Source organism: Hyperolius riggenbachi, chromosome 4 (genome assembly GCF_040937935.1).
Source record: "Hyperolius riggenbachi isolate aHypRig1 chromosome 4, aHypRig1.pri, whole genome shotgun sequence".
Classification (NCBI taxonomy): domain Eukaryota; kingdom Metazoa; phylum Chordata; class Amphibia; order Anura; family Hyperoliidae; genus Hyperolius; species Hyperolius riggenbachi.
The window spans coordinates 277,896,012-277,920,653 of record NC_090649.1 but is presented as its reverse complement, the minus strand read 5'-3'; the positions used below and the strand labels follow the sequence as shown (position 1 = coordinate 277,920,653).

General features: G+C 41.9%; 1 protein-coding gene across 2 annotated transcripts in view; it reads left to right on the top strand.

Annotated features, from left to right (window-relative positions):
• The window catches only part of TUBE1 (tubulin epsilon 1), a 74,729-nt gene that overhangs the window by 7,778 nt on the left and 42,309 nt on the right, over positions 1–24,642 (top strand). Inside the window, exons 2-5 of one of the 2 annotated variants that reach the window (XM_068231318.1) lie at positions 779–852; positions 9,632–9,684; positions 11,957–12,014; positions 14,632–14,747. In XM_068231318.1, coding sequence (XP_068087419.1) covers positions 779–852; positions 9,632–9,684; positions 11,957–12,014; positions 14,632–14,747 — 301 coding nt within the window. Of the gene's footprint in view, positions 1–778; positions 853–9,631; positions 9,685–11,956; positions 12,015–13,555; positions 13,639–14,631; positions 14,748–24,642 lie in introns of those variants that run through there. The other variant, XM_068231319.1, reaches the window with a different exon arrangement.

Sequence of the window (24,642 nt, the reverse complement as noted above, 5' to 3'; positions counted from 1 at the left end):
GAAGTGAATGGAAATAGATAAGAATTGAATTGGAAAATCGACCAAAAAAACGATGCGGACGTGTATTGGAGGTGATGGGATGCGACCGTGCGAGAATCTGCAGCACTCTCGGATCGCACCGCTCCGCACAACATGCACGCAGTGGAAACTCTTCCATTGCTGTGCATGTGTTTCAGGTCACCTGCTGTGCGATGCGGCTATGTAGCCCTTAGGCCCTGCTGTTTCCACTGCACGCGGATTCTGGATGCCGGAAAAACTGACTCCAATGAATGCATATGGGCCTGTTTCCACCAAACACAATTTTTCTGATGCAGATTTCCCATAGGCATTTATTGGAGTCAATTTTCTGCATCCAGAATCTGCGTGGAGGAGATGGAGTATTCCAAAACCTGTCTGTTCTGTGAGATTTTAACTGCTTTCTTTTTTTCTTTTTTTCTTTTTTTTTTTGCAGGAGTGGTCCTTTAAAGGAATCACTAGCCTGTGACATATTGCCCTCCTCTAGTGTGGCAGGTAGCGACTTGGAGTCAGTAGCTTCTGATAAAAAATGGATAGAATGTCTTTTATGTTACTCAGGCAGAGGGTGGCTTTTAGCTCAGTGAGTTTTCTTCTTTCATTCAGTTCCATTTTAAAATCTTGAAAAGTGTAATTTTTAGAGTTGACGAGTCTATTTGAAAATAGTTTCAAGTGTTGTTAGTCATATGTAGGCAGTACATACCATGTTATCTCCTATGGCTGACATTTTGTATGAAAACCTTGGTTTTGCTTGATTTTTCTGTAGTTGGACAATGTGGAAATCAGATTGGCTGTCGGTTCTGGGACCTCGCACTGAGAGAACATGCATCTGTCAACAAGGTAACTTCAGCTTCTCTCTATCTCCCCTGCAGAGTTCTCCAGAAATGTTTAGAGAAGACATTTGGGAGAATGGATGCTGGGGTAATAGTGCACACAGATTTGCAGCCGGGGCTCAGGTCAATACAAGCAAAGTGTTTCACTGAGTACTCCTTTGTGCTGAACCAAAATGCTGGTCACATATGTAGCAATTTAAATGCACAATTGTTATTCAATCTCACACTGGCAATACAAGTATGGATTTTCTGGTCAATTCAGTCAGATTACATGAGTTGGCTGGGCATCTGCAGCCCTCTGTATGCCAGATCTATTTAATTTTAATTGATTTTGAGAAGCTTTTTGGTCAAAAGGCTGATCATATGTTTGAAACTCTTTCATATGTTTGAAACTCTTCATCAAGAAAACAGTGTGAGGTTCGACAGCCACAACCTTGAAATCTAATTGGTATTGTGTGGACAGTTTATTACAGTATTATCAATCAGTAGTTCTCAATCAGTTTTCAGTCAGACCAATCGGTGACCAATTGACGGCCATAGTAAGTGGTGCATGTCAGGAACCAGCCCGCGGCACGCCTGCGTATACGGTTCCCGACTGCGGGTTTGACCAGATTGAGGGGAAGCAGCCTTAGTCAAGCTAAAACAAGGCTGGGACCCCTCAGAACACTTCTCCCTGCCACCACTAGCTGCCGCTAGACACTTCCACTCTGCTGTCGAGTCCTCAGCGCGCAATCCGCGTTTTCGTATTCGGGTCAGCTTTGCGCTTTAGGCCGAATACGGGAACGCCACGCACCCACACACACAGTACAGTTGTACAGTAACACAGCACAATCAGGCACTGACTTGTAATGCAAGTTACACTGTCGTGCAGCAAAACCACTAACCGTCGTTCCGAACGATACTGTTAGCCACTCCCGAGCCACTGTCGAGCGCAGAAGTGCCCCATACACACAATGCAATTACAATTTCATATGGTAGTGTTACTCAAGCATACAATTAGGCATGGACTTATACACAGTTACACTGCAGTCTCTTCTAGGCTGTGAGTGTTAGTTTAGTACAGCAGAAGTCAAGCTTATTAAATAACAATTTAATATTCCAGGAAAAAAGAACAATGCAGAAAGTAATATATACAAAAGATGTACAAAAAACAAAGTAAAAAGGTTACAAAGTAAAAGTTACAAGATACACTCAAGGCATTTGCTTACCAAAATAACAGGGATCAAGATAGACAAATCTTGGACTTGGGTTCTGTGGACGGACACCGTTCTGATTGGATCAGGAGCCAACTTAGCTTAGACCGGGAGTCCGGCTTCAGCTACCGTCAGGAGTAGACTGACTTTAGGTATCTGCCCCCTGCTTTTTATGCTGGAATATCTGCCTTGAGGCTGCAAGCCTGTTTGGACGGGGGGAACTAGTTTTAATTACATCCTCAGACATAATTTGATTCCCAGAGATCTAACATCCACATGTGAAAAGTGTATTATAGCACACACACAACAAAAGACTTCCTTAACATCCAATTTCCCCAGGTTAAAGGTGACAATTGATTAAGGCTTTCACATTGCAGCCGGATGTCATATGTAAAGTCCTGGCTCAGGCTGGTGTGATCTGCTTCAAAGCATACTGCAGCCAGTCCAGGTGACAATTGCTCCAAAAACACAATACACCTCTGAGACAGTATTCAGACAACATGGTCTGACCACCTGTATAGGCTTCACAGCAACTGTCTAATTAAGGGTTTCCTAATTAGAAGCAGACAATGATAGAGGTAATTTACATTTTATACGGAATTCCAGGAAGCTAGTTGCCAGCCTTCAAAGTCAGACTGGCTAACAGACAATCCCATATGATACAGTCAGAAAAATGAAAGAAATATGTTCCTGTATTCCTTACATCATAAGGACCCCAGTATATCACCACAGTGCATAACTAGTATTACTAATGACCATGTTTTTCAATCAACCTGACTGAATACTATTTAGGTCCTCCAAGATTGCATAGTGAATGCTTAAAGGGACACCGAGCAGTGCAGAAACTATGGAAAGATGCATATCATTTTAAAGCTCTCTTTCTCCTCTTTCCAATGATATATAAACCGCCGCCCTACGCCTTTTAGTTTTTGCTATTTTCGAGATTGAAATTGCAGCGGCCGCGATTTCGATCGCGAAAATAGAGAAAACTAAAAGGCGTAGGGCCGCGGTTTAGGGGTCGCCAGAAAGAGGAGAAAGAGAGCTTTAAAATTATATCCAACTTTCCATAGTTACATTGTATTGCACAGGGCGACTTTTTCTCAAAGTCAGCAGATCCATTCAGCAGAAAAAGTCGCCCCGTGTAATACAATGTACCTATGGAAAGATGGAAATCATTTTAAAGCTCTCTTTCTGGCGTCCCCTAAACCGCGGCCCTACGCCTTTTAGTTTTCCAGGACGTCTCAGGACAGCAACCCTGAGACTTGTCTCCCTCCATTTCCAACTGGACAGGATACTAGTTAAAAGAATTAACATAATTGATTAGGCAGGCAGGCACACTACATAAGGCAGCATTCCCTTACCCTCATCAGTTGTTTTCCTGTCCATCAGGATGCTGGTTGTGTGGGGAGAGCTGGCCAACCATGATAGATTTCAGGAGCCGCGGCATACAAGTGTCCCCTATGTCAGCGCTGGTCAGGCGAGCCAGCGCGGGTGCTTGATGTCTGCATCGGCTTCTTCCCCAATCTGTGTTACACGCAGGAGCGGCTTCCGCTGAAGGACGCGCACAGGAGGACATGTGACTTCCACATTACGTGACCAAGGAGGAAGTAGAATGCTTTCCATGGCTCGGCGTGCATCCAAGCGGACATCTCGCCGCATTTAGCCGCTGATTGAGCTAGTCTGCTCGGTAAGGCGGTGGATTTCTAAGGTAAAGCAAACCTTTTCATTATGTTTGAGCGGAAACCTTCAGGTGACCTATTCAAGGGTTGTGCATCCTGGTCAGTCTTGTGTATGCTGACCATGGAAGCGTCCGCAGGCTCTTGCTCCCATAGTTCTGAGGAGTCAAGCTCCACTCCCTCTCTGGTATGTGTCTTTGGTTATGTCTTTATACCGGCTATTATTTGAGGGTTATCAAGCACCCTCCCCTGGTTCCTCAATTTTAACTTGGGTTTCCATCCTGGAAACACCCAAGAGGAATAGCTGCTGAGTTTATTTTGCCAGATGGATGTCCTCTTGGCAGCACTGCTCATGCATGAAATCCCTGGGCCACAAGCCATGGTCGGGAGACTGCTGGTGGGGGAGTCCATTACAGGAGAACTAGACAGCATAAGAAATGGTACTGTTCTTGACGTTCTCCCCTATGCTGGAAAGATGGGATCACAGACAAGAGCTTCCAAGCTTGTTCCAGCAGCAGGGATATTCACTCATATAGTTCACATTAGAGTGTGATTTTCCCCTGTGTGTTTTACCCTCTCTGTTTCCTCTATAATCTAGTAAGCTAATGGAAACTTTCAGGGTAATGATAGTTGCAAGGAGTCATTTGCTTCCCATTTGATTTGGTCAGGCCTGCAGTAAACCTATGCTAGCTGTAGAGACTGACAATCAATGCAGGGATGTGCACTCACATGGTTGATTTGAGAGTGATGTTTCCCTGGTATAAGTTTATACTTTCTCTTGTCCTCTGTGTCCATGCAATCTAGCAGTGGGTGCAAAGCAGGAGGCGAAGGTGAATTGTTGCCATTGCAGCAATAGGCTTCCCCAGGGTTATAATAAGATGATTTGTCAAGCCTGAACTGCAGCAATGGTGATTGACAATCTATGGAAATTTTCAGGAAGTGAATCTCGGGGTAGTTTCAAGGAGTTCCTTGTTTCAAACTTGTTCAGATCTGCATTGCATTTGGTTCAGATCTGCATTGCATTTGGTTCAGATCTGCATTGCATTTGGTTCAGATCTGCATTGCATTTGGTTCAGATCTGCATTGCATTTGGTTCAGATCTGCATTGCATTTGGTTCAGATCTGCATTGCATTTGGTTCAGATCTGCATTGCATTTGGTTCAGATCTGCATTGCATTTGGTTCAGATCTGCATTGCATTTGGTTCAGATCTGCATTGCATTTGGTTCAGATCTGCATTGCAATTGGTTCAGATCTGCATTACTTTGTTTCAGATCTGCATTACTTTGGTTCAGATCTGTATTGCATTTCTTTCAGATCTGCATTGCATTGTTCTGATCTGCATTACTTTTGTTTCAGATCTGCGTTGCATTTGTTCTGATCTGTATTGCTTTTGTTTCAGATCTGCATTGCATTTGTTCTGATCTGTATTGCTTTTGTTTCAGAGCTGCATTACTTTTGGTTCAGATCTGTATTACTTTTGTTTCAGATCTGCATAGCATTTGTTTCAGATCTGCATAGCATTTGTTTCAGATCTGCATTACTTTTGTTTCAGATCTGCATTGCATTTGTTCTGATCTGCATTGCATTTGTTCAGTTCTGTATTGCATTTGTTTCAGATCTGCATTACTTTGGTTCAGATCTGTATTGCATTTGTTCTGATCTGTATTGCATTTGTTTCAGATCTGCATAGCATTTGTTTCAGATCTGCATAGCATTTGTTTCAGATCTGCATTACTTTGTTTCAGATCTGTATTGCATTTGTTTCAGATCTGTATTGCATTTGTTTCAGATCTGTATTGCATTTGTTTCAGATCTGCATTGCATTTGTTTCAGATCTGCATTGCACTTGTTTCAGATCTGCATTACTTTGGTTCAGATCTGTATTGCATTTGGTTCAGTTCTGTATTGCATTTGGTTCAGTTCTGTATTGCATTTGGTTCAGTTCTGTATTGCATTTGGTTCAGATCTGCATTGCATTTGGTTCAGATCTGCATTGCATTTGGTTCAGATCTGCATTGCATTTGGTTCAGATCTGCATTGCATTTGGTTCAGATCTGCATTGCATTTGTTTCAGATCTGCATTGCATTTGTTTCAGATCTGCATTGCATTTGTTTCAGATCTGCATTGCATTTGTTTCAGATCTGCATTGCATTTGTTTCAGATCTGCATTGCATTGTTCTGATCTGCATTGCATTTGTTCTGATCTGTATTGCATTTGTTTCAGATCTGCATTGCATTGGTTTCAGATCTGCATTGGTTTCAGATCTGCATTGCATTTGTTTTGAATTTTGTTTGATTTGTCAAGCCTGCACTTAAACCTCTACTGGCTGTAGAGATTGACAATTTTTCAGGTTGATACACTCTTAGTATTTAGAGTGTAATTTCCCCTGTATGTTTTATCCCCTCTCTATATTCTGGCAAAGGTGAATGTAAAGCAGAGGGTTTCAAGATTCTGGAATCTTAAGCAATGTGGACAGTAGATTTTTCCAGTATTATAAGTAATTGTTGAATCTGCACAAAGGGCAGTGCTCAGTCGTGTGGCAGATTTATTCAGCATGGAAATTCACTGCCCATATAAATCTATGGGTCTGTGCACAGTGCTGGGTTGTACCTGATTGCATTATTCTAAAAAGCGGCATGCAGATTTGTAAAAAGGCCATGTCTGGTCTCCAGTGCAGTTCACACTCATAATGTTGCATTACTATGCTTGCATTATAAGCTTATCCACTGTGATCCTAGCCTAGAGCTATCACAGCGGTGGGTGTTGTCTTCCACTTAAAGAGTAACTCCCAGTGAAAATTCTTCATTTTTACAATAATTATGTATAAATTTAGTCAGTGTTTGCCCATTTTAAAAGCTGCCCTCTCTTTTATTTACATTCTGACATTTATCAGATGGTGACGTTTTTACGGTTGGCAGGTGATGTAGCTGGAAGTACATGCTGCTTGTTCTGGCAGTTGGAAACAGCTGTAAACCGCTATTTCCCACAATGCAACGAGGTTCACAGACAGGAAACTGCCAGGAAAATAGTCTTCACAGTCTCCTGTGGGAGGGGCTTCACCACAATATTAGACATACAGAGCCCCCTGATGAGGATCCATTTGTGAAAAGGAAAAGATTTCTTATGTAAAAGTGGGTATCAGCTACTGATTGGGATGAAGTTCAATTCTTGGTCATGGTTTCTCTTTAAAGTAGAAACTGTTAGGAAGCTGTTAAAACGGATTCCAAGAATGGCAAGTTGGATAAGACTAAGCTGTCAAACCTGATAAGCATGCAGCGTCTTCTGAAGCGGTGTCTAAATCTAGGAAATGTGCATTGACCGTATGCCTGATTCTGCAGAACACCTGTGTCAATTATGCACCGAAAAGGTAGTGAAAGATGAATCCCCTACATAGCTTAGAGATTTGATGGGATGGTTGAGATCAGAGATGTCCTTTGCTATTAAAGAAATTGAAGAATCTGCTTTCATACTTTCTAATTCAGATGTTACACCGACATTTACCCCCTCTACTTCTGATGCACCTATTGCTGGTCCTTCTAAATCCTCCTAACAGACCTCCTCAAGAGGTAGAGAGTCGAGGTTGATTCAGATAAATTTGACGTCTAAAGGGAGAGTGGATATCTATTATTGGAAGAGTTACCACAGGGCGAAGTAGACGCATCTGAGGGTAAAGGCGTTAAGTCTCAGAAATTTGCTTTTCCACAGAATTTATGAATGAGTTATTTGAAGCTATGCATAGGGCTATGGGCATTACCAAGGAACAAGAAGACTTCTTCCTATTGATCAAATGTACAAACGTTTATCTAACCTAAGATTGTATCTAAATTCCATAGATCTCAAGAGATCTTTTTACCATCTTTTTGCAGTAATTCATCAAATCAAAAGGAAGAAAGGTTGCACTGTCTAGGTGTTAAGAAGGTGTCTAATTGAATGAATATCTTCAGAGATCCAAGAATTGGAGGAAGTCCAATGCTTTGTTGGTTCTCTTTGCCGGAAAGCCGCCTTCTAAAGAAACCGATTGCAAGATGGATCAGACAAGCTATTGCTTTATCTTACTTGCACCAGGGCAAGCAGTTATCAGGACTAGCGAAAGGTCATTCAACCAGAGCGGTTTCTACTTCCTGGGCAGAGAGAGCAGGGGCTACTATTAATAAATCTGTGAAGCGGCAACCTGGTCAAGCCACAATACCTTTGTTAAGCATTATAGACTTGATTTAACCTCTAACTCTGACTTATGTTTTGGTAGAAGAGTTTTGCAGGCTGTAATCCCTCCCTAATTATGTCTTGTTTATCATCTCAGGGTTGCTGTCCTGAGACGTCCTGGAAAGACAAACTTACTTGCGGTAAGGTCTTTTCCAGGAGTCGGAAGGACAGCACCCTTACTACCCACCCTGATGTATTGTTAATAAAAATTATTTGAAGCATCATTCTGTGTGGTCTTTTTTATTACTGATGAGGGTAAGGGAATGCTGCCTTATGTAGTGTGCCTGCCTGCCTAATCAATTATGTTAATTCTTTTAACTAGTATCCTGTCCAGTTGGAAATGGAGGGAGACAAGTCTCAGGGTTGCTGTCCTTCCGACTCCTGGAAAAGACCTTACCGCAAGTAAGTTTGTCTTTCTGGCGTCCCCTAAACCGCGGCCCTACGCCTTTTAGTTTTCTCTATTTTCGCGATTGAAATCGCGGCTGCGGCAATTTCAATCGCGAAAATAGCGAAAACTAAAAGGCATAGGGCGGCGGTTTATATATCATTGGAAAGAGGAGAAAGAGCACTTTAAAATGATATGCATCTTTCCATAGTTTCTGCACTGCTCGGTGTCCCTTTAAACAGACTTGTGCTTGTAGGCAACACTAGTGTGTGTGCACTCTTTGCCCACCAGGTGCTAAAATAGCTCCAGATATTCTATTCTAGTCACACCTGTCCAGCATGATCCAGTGACCTAGGCAGCTTATTACTTTGATGGACTGTAAACTTTATTTCATCACTTTTTTACATTGTTTTTTCCCCTTGGTAATAGTGATGAGGCCTTATCTTCACTGTATTAGTGGCTGTCACTGGTGGCAACACTGCTAGCTCCCATATGCAAAGCCGCCTGTTGATTAGGGTTAGAAGGGAGTAATAGTTACCTCTGTTTCCGCTGTGAATACACCTGGTGTTCTGCTCTCAGGGATAGGTGACCACCCCAAAAAGCTTGCATCAATAATAAAAACAAAAGTTTGCTTCCCTAAAACAGAAAGAATTTGCGATAATTCAGGTTGGAGTGAGCTCGAGATGTCTCCCAGGCACCACTGCTGAATATATGCAAATTAACCATTGTACCCTTAGAAGCTAAACACACCTCCAGAACCGCTGGAATGCAATGATGTGTCAGCTTGTTAATATGTACAGAGCCAAAATAATCCAACATGCATACAGACTGTTTCGGATTGTTTGATCCTCATCAGTGCATGGCATGGATTAATTTGGCTCTATGGAGTAGGGCTTGTAAATCCAAGAGGCACAGACTAACCAGCAAGCTCATGGTGACCCAGAACTCATTGGGGTGTGTAAGGGACTACAATGGTCCTAAAAGCTAAAAGCTAAAAGGGGCTTTTAGGACCATTGTAGTCCCTTACACACCCCAATGAGTTCTGGGTCACCATGAGCTTGCTGGTTAGTCTGTGCCTATCAATAATAAAAAAACAAACAAAAACTCTTTGTTTAGCTGGTAAGGGGTTGCCTGAATTGATTATTCATTCATTTCTATAGCAGAGAGACAAAAAATGCCTTAAAACTCTGACAGAGGATCTAACCATTCTACACCATATTTAGAGTTAAAAAAACAAAACCCTGGTAATTTTGCAAGAAAAAGATGTCTGCTGCCATTTTACATTCACATACTAATGCAAATCAATTTTTCCCTTTGTCTTTCAGAAAGGAATTTACGATGAAGCCCTTAGCAGCTTTTTTAGAAATGTTGATACCAGGTGAATTTTAAAGACTTTATTTTGCTGTGTAACAGTGCTTTGCAGCTGTTTTCCAGTACCCAGCATATTGACCAAATATGGTCTTAGTGCTGCTATTTCATTTCTGGAAAAGTGTCTGAATGTTGCCACATTATGCCTCACTCCTGTGAGATAAATCTGGGTTTGCAGTGCTTCCTCTGCTGAGAATATAGAATATAGTTCCTCCTCCCCATCTACCCTGGGTACCTAACAGTGGTTTAGCTAGATGACCATTGGCACGCCAGTTCACTTATTGCAGTCACCCCCTTCACCCTCAAGCATTGCCCTACTATCCAGTACTGCTGCCTTTATGTTACTACTATAATATCATTCTACCTTCTCCAATGACTATACTGGTAGAAACCAGTTTGCTGGTGGTATAGTGTTGATGATTAACATTAGGTGTGCTGGACATAGTTTTACATTTTTCAATAAACGTGCTGCCCCTGGAAAAATAGTTCACATTTTTTTAATAAACGCCATGCTCCTAAAGTGTACCTGAATTAATATGGTGAGATAAACATAGCTACATGTAGTAATAGCCCTATTAAGAAATTGTCCCTTTCTGTTTTAATGCACAGCAAGTGTTAAAAAAAAACTAGTTGTTATCTTTGCAAATGGGCTTGTTATTCTGCAAATTTCCTGAAAAGTAAATGTAAGACAAAATCCTTTAACCTGGCTGTGAAAGGACTACTTATAGCATTTTAGTGCTTAAAAGTTCAAAGGTTCCTACCCTTGTTTTGCAACTGAATGAAGCAGATTTTACATCAGACTGGCATGGCTGCTGCTTAGAATTCAATCATCAAAAATAGACAAAAAATATGAGACTCTGTTCACCCTTAGTAAAACAAATACAATTCATTATCTCAGAAGTTTATTTTCTGTTCAGGTTTGCTTTAATTCATACCAGGATTAGTTGCACATCTCCTTCAGCAGGTTTATAGATTAGTTGCACATCTACTTGTAGGGAAATATCACCAATCGGTCTCTCTGAAGAATAGTTTCACTATATTTACCATACAGGAGATACAATTATAGCAATATCTGTAAGGGTTAACTTGGACCACACAGATATACACTTTGGAATGAATTACAGATTATAATTTTTCCGCCTACCTCGACCACCGATTTAGTACACAAAAATGTATAAATCAATACATGAATATTTATGAATAGCTAAGTAGGCAAGCTTGTTAGTAGTTAATTATTTCATAGAAATTTGTATGGACAATATCCTTGTTATTTAAAGGGGAACTGAAGTGAGAAGAATATGGAGGCTGCCATATTTATTTCATTTAAAATAATACACATTGCCTGGCAGCCCTGCTGATCTATTTAGCTGCTGTAGTGTCTGAATCACACCAGAAACAAGCATGCAGCTAATCTTGTCAGATCTGACAATAAATGTCAGAAACACCTCATCTGCAGCAGGATAGCCAGGCAACTGGTATTACTTAAAAGGGAATAAATACGGCAGCCTCCATATTCTTCTCACTTCAGTTCCCCTTTAAGGTTTGTCATAAGATCCCCAGCTGTACATTCCATGCCCATGAAGACTGTGAGAAACAAAGAGAACCTCTACCTCTATATTAGTAAATGTGTATGAGAGAGATTTTTAGTGTGTTACAACTGAAGTTGTACACAATAGTAAGGCTATGTAGAAGGCAGCTCTACTTTTTTTGTTGATTTTAACCGCATGAATTTTGACTCTGCTTTAAAGGGAACCAGAGAGGATGAACTATACATACCTGGGGCTTCCTCCAGCCCCATACGCACGGATTGCTCCCACGCCGCCGTCCTCCGCTGCCTGGATCCTCCGCCACCGGGTCCCGTCATTGCCGCGGACGCGGCCAATTCTCCGCATCACAGGGTGCTCTCCCCATACAGATACGCATGTGGCTGCTTACTGCGCAGCCGCATGCGTACATGTATGGAGGGAGCCCCTGTGATGCGGACAATTGGCCGCGTCCGCCGGAAGTGACGGGCCCGGTACCGGCGGATCCAGGAAGCTGAGGACGGCGGCGTGGGAGCGATTCAGTCTTATGGGGCTGGAAGAAGCCCCAGGTATGTATAAAATCTTTGCCTTTTTTCACCCCTCGTTCCTCTCTGGTTCCTTTTAAGATTTCTATGAAGTGTACAAAAAGTCAGAGGTATTTAGATTGTAAAAATACCCCAAAAATGCTAGTTAATTTTGCTGTGAATGAGAGGCTGCTTATATGAATATGTATAGCAAAATGCTTCTTTTGTTTTCCAGAGCTGACGCTGGTGGTGCAGATGTTCAGAGAAGGAAGATTTGCTCTCTCAAAGCACGTGTAAGACAAATGATACAAATTGCAGCCTGGTATTTCTGTGATTGCCAACATTATTATTGTTATTGAGTTGTATTATACATTTTCTCTTGCTGCTGTTTAAAACTAAACTGAGTGGATATGGTACAGTATGTTAAACCATTTATTGTACGCTATTTTATTTTGTGTTAAAGTGTACCAGAGCTGAAAGTAATTAAAAGTTTTATACTTACCTGGGACTTCCTCCAGCCCCATGCACACGGATCGCTCCCACACCGCCGTCCTCAGTCTTCTCAGTCTTCGGTACCGGGTTCCATAACTTCCCCAGTCTGGAGGAAGTAACGGGACCTGGTACAGAAGACAGAGAAGACTGAGGACGTCGGCGTGGGAGCGATCTGTGCTCATGGGGCTGGAGTAAGCCCCAGGTATGTATAAAACTTTTAATTACGGTCAGCTCTGGTTTATTTTAAGTAGATATAGGTGGTATGACCTGACTATGAGGAGGGGGAGGGGCTAGCTCAAGCGACATGCTTCTCTGTGGAGAGCCTGTTTCAACCAGTGACCATCTCCTACCTGATGGTTTGCTGCTGTCTTTTCATTCTTTGCCTGAGGCAGCAATGAAATTATAGAACTGGTCCTAATCATTGTTTTAAACAGTTCAAATTTAGGTATTCTAAGAATTCTCCGACAGTCCAGGTTTGTTTTAAGTAACAGTAGAAATTTAAACTAGTATGTCACATTTAAAGTAAATTGTAGTATGCTCCAGCTATTCTCAAACAATGTATATGGATTCTTAAGGTGTCCATTCACACTTTGTTTTTTCCCAATCGATTCCCTGCAGATTTGATCACCTTGATTGACTAAGATGGTAATTGATTCTTTTAAATGTTCCATTACATCGATTTTGACCAAAAATTAATCAAAGGTATAGGTTGGACAGGATGGAAAATCTAGGTCAATCGAGGGCAGGAGCGGCAGATGACTGATAGGCCGTGGTGTTGCATTGAATCAAACAATACAATGATGCAATTTGATCGATTTTCTATAGAATCCCTGCTGGAATCTATAAAAAATATATATGTGCTGTGTGTTGTAGGAAAAGATTCCTTTTGAATCAGTTCCTTTGTAAAAGGAATCAATCTGTTTGGAACATTTGGAAAAAAATCTATAAGCGTATGGCCAGCTTTAGCCTACTTTTACACTTGGTGCAGTGCGATTGTCCTGGGCAGGATGATCACACTGCACCATGTCCCCTTTCATATTACCCTGTGTCAGAGTATTCCAACAGGGTAATATGCGTAGCGCCCCCTAGCCTAACTGCCCCGCGCTCAGTGACTTACTCCCTGCTGGACAGAAAGTACAACACTGGTTTACCATCGCCCTGTGCATGCGTGCCCCGGGTGGCAGTCACTTGTGCACAATTACCTACTCATCATAGACTTGCATTGCTGCATTATGCGTATTGCTGCATTATCCGTGTGATAGGAATGAATCATGCGGCAAAACCCTGCTGAGTTTGCGGCAGCTTAGTGTTGATTTAGCTACTTCTGTGCTCTACACTGCAGGTAATGTGAATAGCCTCATCAAGATTAATGGCCATTGTGACGGCTGAGCAGCAGGGAAGCGGACTGCAACGCAGATTGATGTGGTAAATGTGAAAGGGGCCTTAGATTGTTATCTCTTTTAGTCATATGTTTTGAGTACTTAAAGAGACACTGAAGCGAAAAAAAATTATGATATCATGAATTGGTTGTGTAGTAGGGGTAATTACTAGAACACTGGTAGCAAAAAAATATTCTCATATTTTTATTTTCAGTTATACAGCTTTTTTTTATAACATTGCATCATTCTCTAATACTAGCAATTTACACACTATTCAGCTTTCTAAAAGTTTTTGCAGAACAGGCAGTGAACTTTTGACCTGTCCTGAACTGTTTTCTGCAAAATAAATACACAATACAGCTGAGGTAACCTAATCAGAAGTCAGAGCTCTCTGCGACTTTAAAAGTCGCAGAGCTCAATGGCTATTTGCATAGATAACTGGAGTTTCTTAACTCTTCCTGTACTGGAGACAATATTAGACTTATGTCTCTGCTCCTAATGCTTTATTTCTTAGCTCTACTACACAACCAATTTATTATATAATTTTTTTTCGCTTCAGTGTCTCTTTAAGTACCAATTGACAGTACCTTACTATCTATATACATTTTTTGCTAAATCTATATTAATTTTTGCTAAATACATTTCTGGTTTCAAAGCATAATTTTTACTATTTTTTTGAAAAGTGCTGTAACCTAGATTGATTTACCACTCAAATCATTTTGCAAATGTATGGTATAAAATTATAATTCCATTTCATTTTCAATGTATTGTGAAGTGCTCCCAAGTAAGGATTCAGACAGCAACAAAAGTACAAAGTGAGATCTAACCCCTTTCCACACTATCCAAAAGTAAAATAAAATAAGAAATCTAGAATGGCTACATTCTTAGATCTCAAAGATACATGAAATGAGAGAATATTCATTACATTCTTCACATTCCTTAAAATGTCTCCTCATCCTTGCACCTTCAGTAAAAATTAAAATACGTTCATGAATACCTACAAATGTAAAAATAAATGTGTTTGTATTCTTTTCTTCAGGCAGTTTTGATTGATATGGAAGAAGGTGTGGTTAATGAAATATTACAAGGACCTCTTAGAGACCTGTTTGATAGCAAGCAGCTTATAACTGATGTGTCGGGCTCAGGAAATAATTGGTAAGACTTCAATTCTGTATGTCTATAGAGTAATGGAACTCTACTAGTAGCAGTTTGTCCCTCTAGATTCCATTACTCACTTAAGATACCCCTGTGATGTGTTTGAGTGTTTGATGTTTATTCCTATTCCTGAAATTTCAAGCAAGCAAGGGTCATTGTTTATATCATTTCTGTACAGCTGGCCTGAGCTCTATTGAAACACCCACAAAAACTATATTTTCAATACACATTCAGACATACTTATACAGTAATATGATTATCTTAGGAGTTATAAGCCTTGTTAAATAGTACAATTTGAGGAGCTCTCCACAAAAAATATTCCCCCGTGAGACTGCATAAGCCCAGTTATTTAATGCAACTGCTTCCAAAGCATTCTAGTGATCTGTAGCACCAGCCATGGTTTTGCTTAAAGCGGAATATAACCCTGCATTTCAACTTTGCTCTAAAACATTATTTACAGTATATTATATGCAACCAGCATTTTTTTTTTACTAGACCAGCATTGGAAGGGTTACACACAGAGCTTTAAAGTTCCTGGAGAGAAATGCAGACGCATCCGAAGTTCAGATAGATACATTTATGTAAACAAAATGTATCTAAGTGTGGCATGTGACTCACTCTCTCTGACTGTGCAGGAGCTGGAGGACAGCCAAAGAGTGTGTAACATTCACCACTTGTTACATTCTGTTTAGTTAAATGTATCTGTCTGAACTTTGGATGGGTCTGCATATCTCTCCACGGAACTTTAAAACTCTGTGTGTAACCCTTCGAATGCTGGTCTAGTAAAAAAAAAAATGCTGGTTGCATTTAATATGCTGTAAATAATGTTTTAGAGCAAAGTTGAAATGCAGGGTTATATTCCGCTTTAAAGGGATACTGTAGGGGGGTCGGGGGAAAATGAGCTGAACTTACCCGGGGCTTCTAATGGTCACCCGCAGACATTCTGTGCCCGCGCAGCCGCTCACCGATGCTCTGGCCCCGCCTCCGGTTCACTTCTGGAATTTCTGACTTTAAAGTCAGAAAACCACTGCACCTGCGTTGCCGTGCCCTCGATCCCGCTGATGTCATCAAGAGCGCACAGCGCAGGCCCAGTATGGTCTGTGTCTGTGCAGTACACTCCTGGTGACATCAGCGGGAGCGAGGACACGGCAACGCAGGCGCAGTGGTTTTCTGACTTTAAAGTCAGAAATTCCAGAAGTGAACTGGAGGCGGGGCCGGAGCATTGGGGAGTGGCTGCGCCAACACAGGAAGTCTGCGGGGGACCATTAGAAGCCCCGGGTAAGTTCAGCTCATTTTCTCCCGACCCCCCTACAGTATTCCTTTAAGGTCCTTGTTGCTGAAGCTGCAGTGTAATTGGCAAGGAAGTTATACACATTAGAAAGGAGAAGTGTTTTGAGCATGGAACTTTTTCAGTTTTTGCAAAAATCATGTTAAAATTATTTAGCTATTAGTCTCCTGGAGTTAATTTCCTGTTGAGACAATGATACAGTTTTACTACATCACGTTCAAAATTATTATGCAAATTATTATTTTCTCTGATTTTCCTAAATAGTTAATGCATGTAGCACTCAGCATCATTTTTGAGTAATCAACCATTAGAGTATAATTTGAATGTTATTGAATAAACCTCTTAATGATAATGGTTTGTTTTTAAAAAATGTAAAATGCACTGATCCAATTTATTACACACCATTGTGTTTCTAAACAAAATATGGGTTGTAAAGAACTAAAAATGGTAATTTTAAGAACTTGCAGCATTAGGAGAACATATTTTATTGAAATCAAAAGCTATTTCAATTAAAAAACATCTTAACAGGTCAAGTTACATATGAACGTAGGACTATTTGATAGTAGCTTTACAATGCGTTCATGGAACTTGTGAGTTTTTGGAGAGTTTCTGCTTGAATTTCTTTGCAGGATATCAGAATAGCCTCCCACAGTTGCTGTGTGGGTGTAAACTGCCACTCGCCCTTATAGATCTTTTGCTTGAGGCTGCTGCAAAGGTTCCCAATAGGATTGAGGTCAGGGGAGGATGAGGCCACACCATGAATTTCTCTCCTTTTAAGCCAATAGCAGCCAATGACCGAAAGGTAATCCTTGCAAAATGAGTTGGTGAATTGTCATGCATGAAGATGATTTTATCACAAAAATCTGGTTCTTCTTTTTGTACCATGAAAGAAAGTGGTCAGTCAGAAACTCCACATACTTTCAGAGGTAATTTTCACACTTTCAGGGACCCTTAAGGGGCCGAACAGCTCTCTTCCCATGATTCCATCCCAAAACATTTCTCTGCCACCTCCTTGCTGACATTGAAGCCTTGTTGGGATGTGGTGGCTGTTAACCAACCAACCATCCACCACTCCATCCATTTGGACCATGAATAGTTGCACGGCACTTATCAGTAGAGAAGACTGTTTGAAAATTAGTCTTCTTGTAGTTCTGGGCCCACTGCAGCTGTTTCTGCTTGTGAGCTTAGGTTAGTAGTGGTTGAATAGAAGGTTTATGCACTGAAATCTTCTAGAGAATCGTGCACTTGGATGTTCATGGGACTCTGGAGGAACCAGCAGCTTCACATATGGGTTTTCTGCCTTGTAATGGCATTTTAGCAGCTGTTTTCTTAATCTGATATATGTGTCTGGCAGAACCCTTCCTCTGTTTGTTTTTATTATCACAAACCCATGTGTGCTCTAAGTCAGCCATAAACCTTTTACCAGTACGATGATCATGCTTAACCACATAACGACCGCCCCCAGCCGATGGGCGGCGGCAAAGTCTGGGCCCAAACGACCGCAATACGCCCATCGGCGGGGGCGGCTGCGGGAGTGGCTATGCGGCGATCGCGTCATTCGTGACGCGATCAGCCGCCGGGGACTGGCTCCGCCCCCCGTTCGCCGTAACCCGCCGGCCGTTCGGAAGCGCCGGCGGGTTACTGGCATCCGGATCGCCGCTGCAACAGTGTATAATAGGCTTTGTAATGTATACAAAGCCTATTATACTGGCTGCCTCCTGCCCTGGTGGTCCCAGTGTCCGAGGGACCACCAGGGCAGGCTGCAGCCACCCTAGTCTGCACCAAACACACTGATTTCCCCCCCCCCCTGCCCCCTGATCGCCCACAGCACCCCTCAGACCCCCCCCTGCCCACCCCCCAGACCACTGTTTGCACCCAGTCACCCTCCTAATCACCCATCAATCACTCCCTGTCACTATCTGTCAACGCTATTTTTTTTTTAAGTCCCTAATCTGCCCCCTACTCCCTCCTGATCACCCCCCCACCCCTCAGATTCTCCCCAGACCCCCCCCAGACCCCCCCCCCCCCCGTGTACTGTATGCATCTATCCCCCCTGATCACCTGTCAATCACCTGTCAATCACCTGTCAATCACCTGTCAATCACCCGTCAATCACCCCCTGTCACTGCCACCCATCAATCAGCCCCTGATCTGCCCCTTGCGGGCAATCTGATCACCCCCCCACACCAATAGATCGCCCGCAGATCCGACATCAGATCACCTCCCAAATCCATTGTTTACATCTATTCTCTCCTCTAAACACCCACTAATTACCCATCAATCACCCCCTATCACCACCTGTCACTGTTACCCATCAGATTAGACCCTAATCTGCCCCTTGCGGGCACCCAATCACCTGCCCACACGCTCAGATTGCCCTCAGACCCCCCCCTTATCAATTCGCCCGTGCAATATTTACATCTGTTCTCCCCTGTAATAACCCACTGATTACCTGTCAATCACCCATCAATCACCCCCTGTCACTGCCACCCATCAATCACCCCCTGTCACTGCCACCCATCAATCAGCCCCTAACCTGCCCCTTGCGGGCAATCTGATCACCCACCCACACCAATAGATCGCCCGCAGATCCGACATCAGATCACCTCCCAAATCCATTGTTTACATCTATTCTCTCCTCTAAACACCCACTAATTACCCATCAATCACCCCCTATCACCACCTGTCACTGTTACCCATCAGATTAGACCCTAATCTGCCCCTTGCGGGCACCCAATCACCTGCCCACACGCTCAGATTGCCCTCAGACCCCCCCCTTATCAATTCGCCCGTGCAATATTTACATCTGTTCTCCCCTGTAATAACCCACTGATTACCTGTCAATCACCCATCAATCACCCCCTGTCACTGCCACCCATCAATCACCCCCTGTCACTGCCACCCATCAATCAGCCCCTAACCTGCCCCTTGCGGGCAATCTGATCACCCACCCACACCAATAGATCGCCCGCAGATCCGACATCAGATCACCTCCCAAATCCATTGTTTACATCTATTCTCTCCTCTAAACACCCACTAATTACCCATCAATCACCCCCTATCACCACCTGTCACTGTTACCCATCAGATTAGACCCTAATCTGCCCCTTGCGGGCACCCAATCACCCGCCCACACCTCAGAACGCCCTCAGACCCCAGCCCTGATCACCTCGCCAGTGCATTGCTTGCATCTATTTCCCCCCTCTAATCACACCTTGAGACACCCATCAATCACCTCCTGTCACCCCCTAGCACACCTACCCATCAGATCAGGCCCTAATTTGCCCCGTGTGGGCTCCTGATCACTCGGCCAAACCCTCAGATCCCCCTCAGACCCCCTTCCGATCACCTCCCCAGTGCATTGATTGCATCTATTTTCCCCTCTAACCGCCCCCTGAGACACCCATCAATCACCTCCTGTCACCCCCCTAGCACTCCTATCCATCAGATCAGGCCCAATACATCCTGTCATCTAAGAGGCCACCCTGCTTATGACCGATTCCACAAAATTTGCCCCCTCATAGACCACCTGTCATCAAAATTTGCAGATGCTTATACCCCTGAACAGTCATTTTGAGAAATTTGGTTTCCAGACTACTCACAGTTTTGGGCCCGTAAAATGCCAGGGCAGTATAGGAACCCCACAAGTGACCCCATTTTAGAAAGAAGACACCCCAAGGTATTCTGTTAGGTGTATGATGAGTTCATAGAATATTTTATTTTTTGTCAAAAGTTAGCGGAAATTGGATTGTTATTGTTTTTTTCACAAAGTGTCATTTTTCACTAACTTGTGAGAAAAAATAAAATCTTCTATGAACTCACCATACCCCTAACGGAATACCTTGGGGTGTCTTCTTTCTAAAATGGGGTCACTTGTGGGGTTCCTATACTGCCCTGGCATTTTAGGGGCCCTAAACCGTGAGGAGTAGTCTAGAAAACAAATGCCTCAAAATGACCTGTGAATAGGACGTTGGGCCCCTTAGCGCACCTAGGCTGCAAAAAAGTGTCACACATGTGGTATCGCCATACTCAGGAGAAGTAGTATAATGTGTTTTGTGGTGTATTTTTACACATACCCATGCTGGGTGGGAGAAATCTCTCTGTAAATGGACAATTGTGTGTAAAAAAAATCAAAAATGTGTCATTTACAGAGATATTTCTCCCACCCAGCATGGTTATATGTAAAAATACACCACAAAACACATTATACTACTTCTTCTGAGTACGGCGATACCACATGTGTGACACTTTTTTGCAGCCTAACTGTGCTAAGGGGCCCAAAGTCCAATGAGTACCTTTAGGATTTCACAGGTCATTTTGAGACATTTGGGTTCAAGACTACTCCTCACGGTTTAGGGCCCCTAAAATGCCAGGGCAGTATAGGAACCCCACAAGTGACCCCATTTTAGAAAGAAGACACCCCAAGGTATTCTTTTAGGTGTATGATGAGTTCATAGAAGATTTTATTTTTTGTCACAAGTTAGCGGAAATTGATATGTATTGTTTTTTTTTTCACAAAGTGTCATTTTCCGCTAACTTGTGACAAAAAAAAAATCTTCTATGAACTCACCATACTCCTAACAGAATACCTTGGGGTGTCTTCTTTCTAAAATGGGGTCACTTGTGGGGTTCCTATACTGCCCTGGCATTTTAGGGGCCCTAAACCGTGAGGAGTAGTCTAGAATCCAAATGCCTCAAAATGACCTGTGAATAGGACGTTAGGCCCCTTAGCGCACCTAGGTTGCAAAAAAGTGTCACACATGTGGTATCGCCGTACTCAGAAGAAGTAGTATAATGTGTTTTGGGGTGTATTTTTATACATACCCATGCTGGGTGGGAGAAATCTCTCTGTAAATGGACAATTGTGTGTAAAAAAAATCAAATAATTGTCATTTACAGAGATATTTCTCCCACCCAGCATGGGTATGTGTAAAAATACACCCCAAAACACATTATACTACTTCTCCTGAGTACGGCGGTACCACATGTGTGGCACTTTTTTGCACCCTAAGTGCGCTAAGGGGCCCAAAGTCCAATGAGTACCTTTAGGATTTCACAGGTCATTTTGCCACATTTGGTTTCAAGACTACTCCTCACGGTTTAGGGCCCCTAAAATGCCAGGGCAGTATAGGAACCCCACAAATGACTCCATTTTAGAAAGAAGACACCCCAAGGTATTCCGTTAGGAGAATGGCGAGTTCATAGAAGATTTTATTTTTTGTCACAAGTTAGCGGAAAATGACACTTTGTGAAAAAAAACAATTACAATCAATTTCCGCTAACTTGTGACAAAAAAAAAAAATCTTCTATGAACTCACCATACATCTAACGGAATACCTTGGGGTGTCTTCTTTCTAAAATGGGGTAATTTGTGGGGTTCCTATACTGTCCTGGCATTTTAGGGGCCCTAAACCGTGAGGAGTAGTCTTGAAACGAAATTTCTCAAAATGACCTGTGAAATCCTAAAGGTACTCATTGGACTTTGGGCCCCTTAGCGCAGTTAGGGTGCAAAAAAGTGCCACACATGTGGTATCGCCGTACTCAGGAGAAGTAGTATAATGTGTTTTGGGGTGTATTTTTCCACATACCCATGCTGAGTGGGAGAAATATCTCTATAAATAGACAATTGTGTGTAAAAAAAATAAAAAAATTGTCATTTACGGAGATATTTCTCCCACCCAGCATGTGTATGTGTAAAAATACACCCCAAAACACATTATACTACTTTTCCTGAGTACGGCAATACCACATGTGTGGCACTTTTTTGCGGCCTAACTGCGCTAAGGGGCCCAAAGTCCAATGAGCATCTTTAGGCTTTACAGGGGTGCTTACAATTAGGCACCCCCCAAATGCCAGGACAGTAAACACACCCCACAAATGACCCCATTCTGGAAAGTAGACACTTCAAGGTATTCAGAGAGGAGCATAGTGAGTCCGTGGCAGATTTCATTTTTTTTTTGTCGCAAGTTAGAAGAAATGGAAACTTTTTTTTTTTTTTGTCACAAACTGTCATTTTCCGCTAACTTGTGACAAAAAATAAAATCTTCTATGAACTCACCATGCCTCTCACTGAATACTTTGGGATGTCTTCTTTCCAAAATGGGGTCATTTGGGGGGTATTTGTACTATCCTGGAATTTTAGCCCCTCATGAAACATGACAGGTGCGCAGAAAAGTCAGAGATGCTTGAAAATGGGAAAATTCACTTTTGGCACCATAGTTTGTAAACGCTATAACTTTTACCCAATCCAATAAATATACACTGAATGTTTTTTTTTTTATCAAAGACATGTAGCAGAATAACTTTCGCGCTCAAATGTATAGGAAATTTTACTTTATTTGAAAAATGTCAGCACAGAAAGTTAAAAAAGTCATTTTTTTGACAAAATTCATGTCTTTTTTGATGAATATAATAAAAAGTAAAACTCGCAGCAGCAATCAAATAGCATCAAAAGAAAGCTGTATTAGTGACAAGAAAAGGAGGTAAAATTCATTTAGGTGGTAGGTTTTATGACCGAGCAATAAACCGTGAAAGCTGCAGTGGTCTGAATGGAGAAAAAGGCTCTGGTCCTTAAGGGGCGAAAAGACTGTGGTCCCGAAGTGGTTAAAGAGACACTGAAGCGAAAAAAAAAATATGATATAATGAATTGGTTGTGTACTATAAATAATTACTAGAAGATAAGCAGCAAAGAAAATATTCTCATATTTTTATTTTCAGGTATATAGTGTTTTTTCTAACATTGCATCATTCTATAATATGTGCAGATTACACAACACTCAGCATTCAAAATGATTCTTTCAGAGCAGTCTGTGAACTAATGACCTCTCCTCTGGCAGAGAAAAAGAAAATAGTTCACTAACAGTTGAGATAATAAAAGTCAGAAAACAGCCCTCTCCACGACTTTGAAAGTCATAGAGCTTAATTGCTTTTTTGCATAGAGATAACAACTGGAGTTTCTTAACTCTTCCTGTACTGGAAACAATTAGACTGATGTATCTGATCTTAATGTTTTATTTCTTAGCTGTACTACACATACAAATCATAATATCATAATCTTTTTTTCGCTTCAGTGTCTCTTTAAGTTTTCATGAAATATAAAGCTTTTCTTTTATATTATGTTATCTGACTTTATTTTCCATACAATGGCCTCAATTCACTAAGCTTATCTCCTGTCTCTAATAACGTTTCTAGAGTTATCACCATGGTGATAAGGCATGTAGTGTTCAGGAAAAATGTTACCCCAGGCAAACCTAAAGTTAACTCTTCTGTCTTTAAAGAGACTCCGTAACAAAAATTGCATCCTGTTTTTTATCATCCTACAAGTTCCAAAAGCTATTCTAATGTGTTCTGGCTTACTGCAGCACGTTCTACTATCACCATCTCTGTAATAAATCAACTTATCTCTCTCTTGTCAGACTTGTCAGCCTGTGTCTGGAAGGCTGCCAAGTTCTTCAGTGTTGTGGTTCTGTGATGCATCTCCCCCTCCAGGACCCTCTCTGCACACTGCTGTGTGTTATTAAGATTAGTGCAGCTTCTCTCTGCTCTATTATCTTTTACAAGCTGGATAAATCCTCCTCTGAGCTGGCTGGGCTTTCACATACTGAGGAATTACATACAGGCAGAGCTGTCTGCACTCTGCAGGAAGAAACAGCCTGACACTTCAGTGGAAGATAGCTGCAGGGGGAAAGAAACACACAAATGATCTCTTGAGATTCAAAAGGAAGGGTGTATACAGCCTGCTTGTGTATGAATGTATTTTCTATGTGTGGACATACTGTACATCAATCTACTTCCTGTTTCGGTGGCCATTTTGTTTGTTTATAAACAAACTTTTTAAAACAGTTTTTAACCACTTTTAATGCGGCGAGGAGCGGCAAAATTGTGACAGAGGGTAATAGGAGATGTCCCCTAACGCACTGGTATGTTTACTTTTGTGCGATTTTTACCAATACAGATTCTCTTTAAAGAGACTCTGTAACAAATTTTTCAGCCTTAGTTCTTCTATCCTATAAGTTCCTATGCCTGTTCTAATCTGCTCTGGCTTACTGCAGTCTTTCCTAACTGCACTGTCTCTGTAATAAATCAATGTATCTTTCCTCTGTCCTGTTTGTCGGGCTAAAGCTTGATTGTGTGGAATGTGCAGGGCTGCTTGTGATTGGTAGAAGCGATACACACCCTCTGCAGGCCCCCTGCATACTCTGAATGACTCATACACTATGCTTAGCTGAGCCTATTAGAAGCTGGTTAGTTTGTAAACACTGCCTAAAGCTGTTAATTACAAGCCAGGATTGCAGCAGAGAGTGGCAGAAACAGCACAGAGGGGCACAGGAGAAAATAATGAATAGAATGGTATGCTTTTTATTGTAAGAATATTAGAGTACAGATTATCTTTAAGTTAAGGAGAGATCTCTAAAGTTAACTCTTCAATCCCTAAAATAACTACAGAATTCTAAAATTAAAGACAGGCCCTATATACTGCATGTGGAAATAACTACATAGGAGGTAACTTGAAGACAGAAATGATAAGATAACTCTTTCACTGTGAAAACTTATCTCTACACCTTAATAAGGCAAGCTTCTTTAGTGAATTAACACTGGAAATACCGA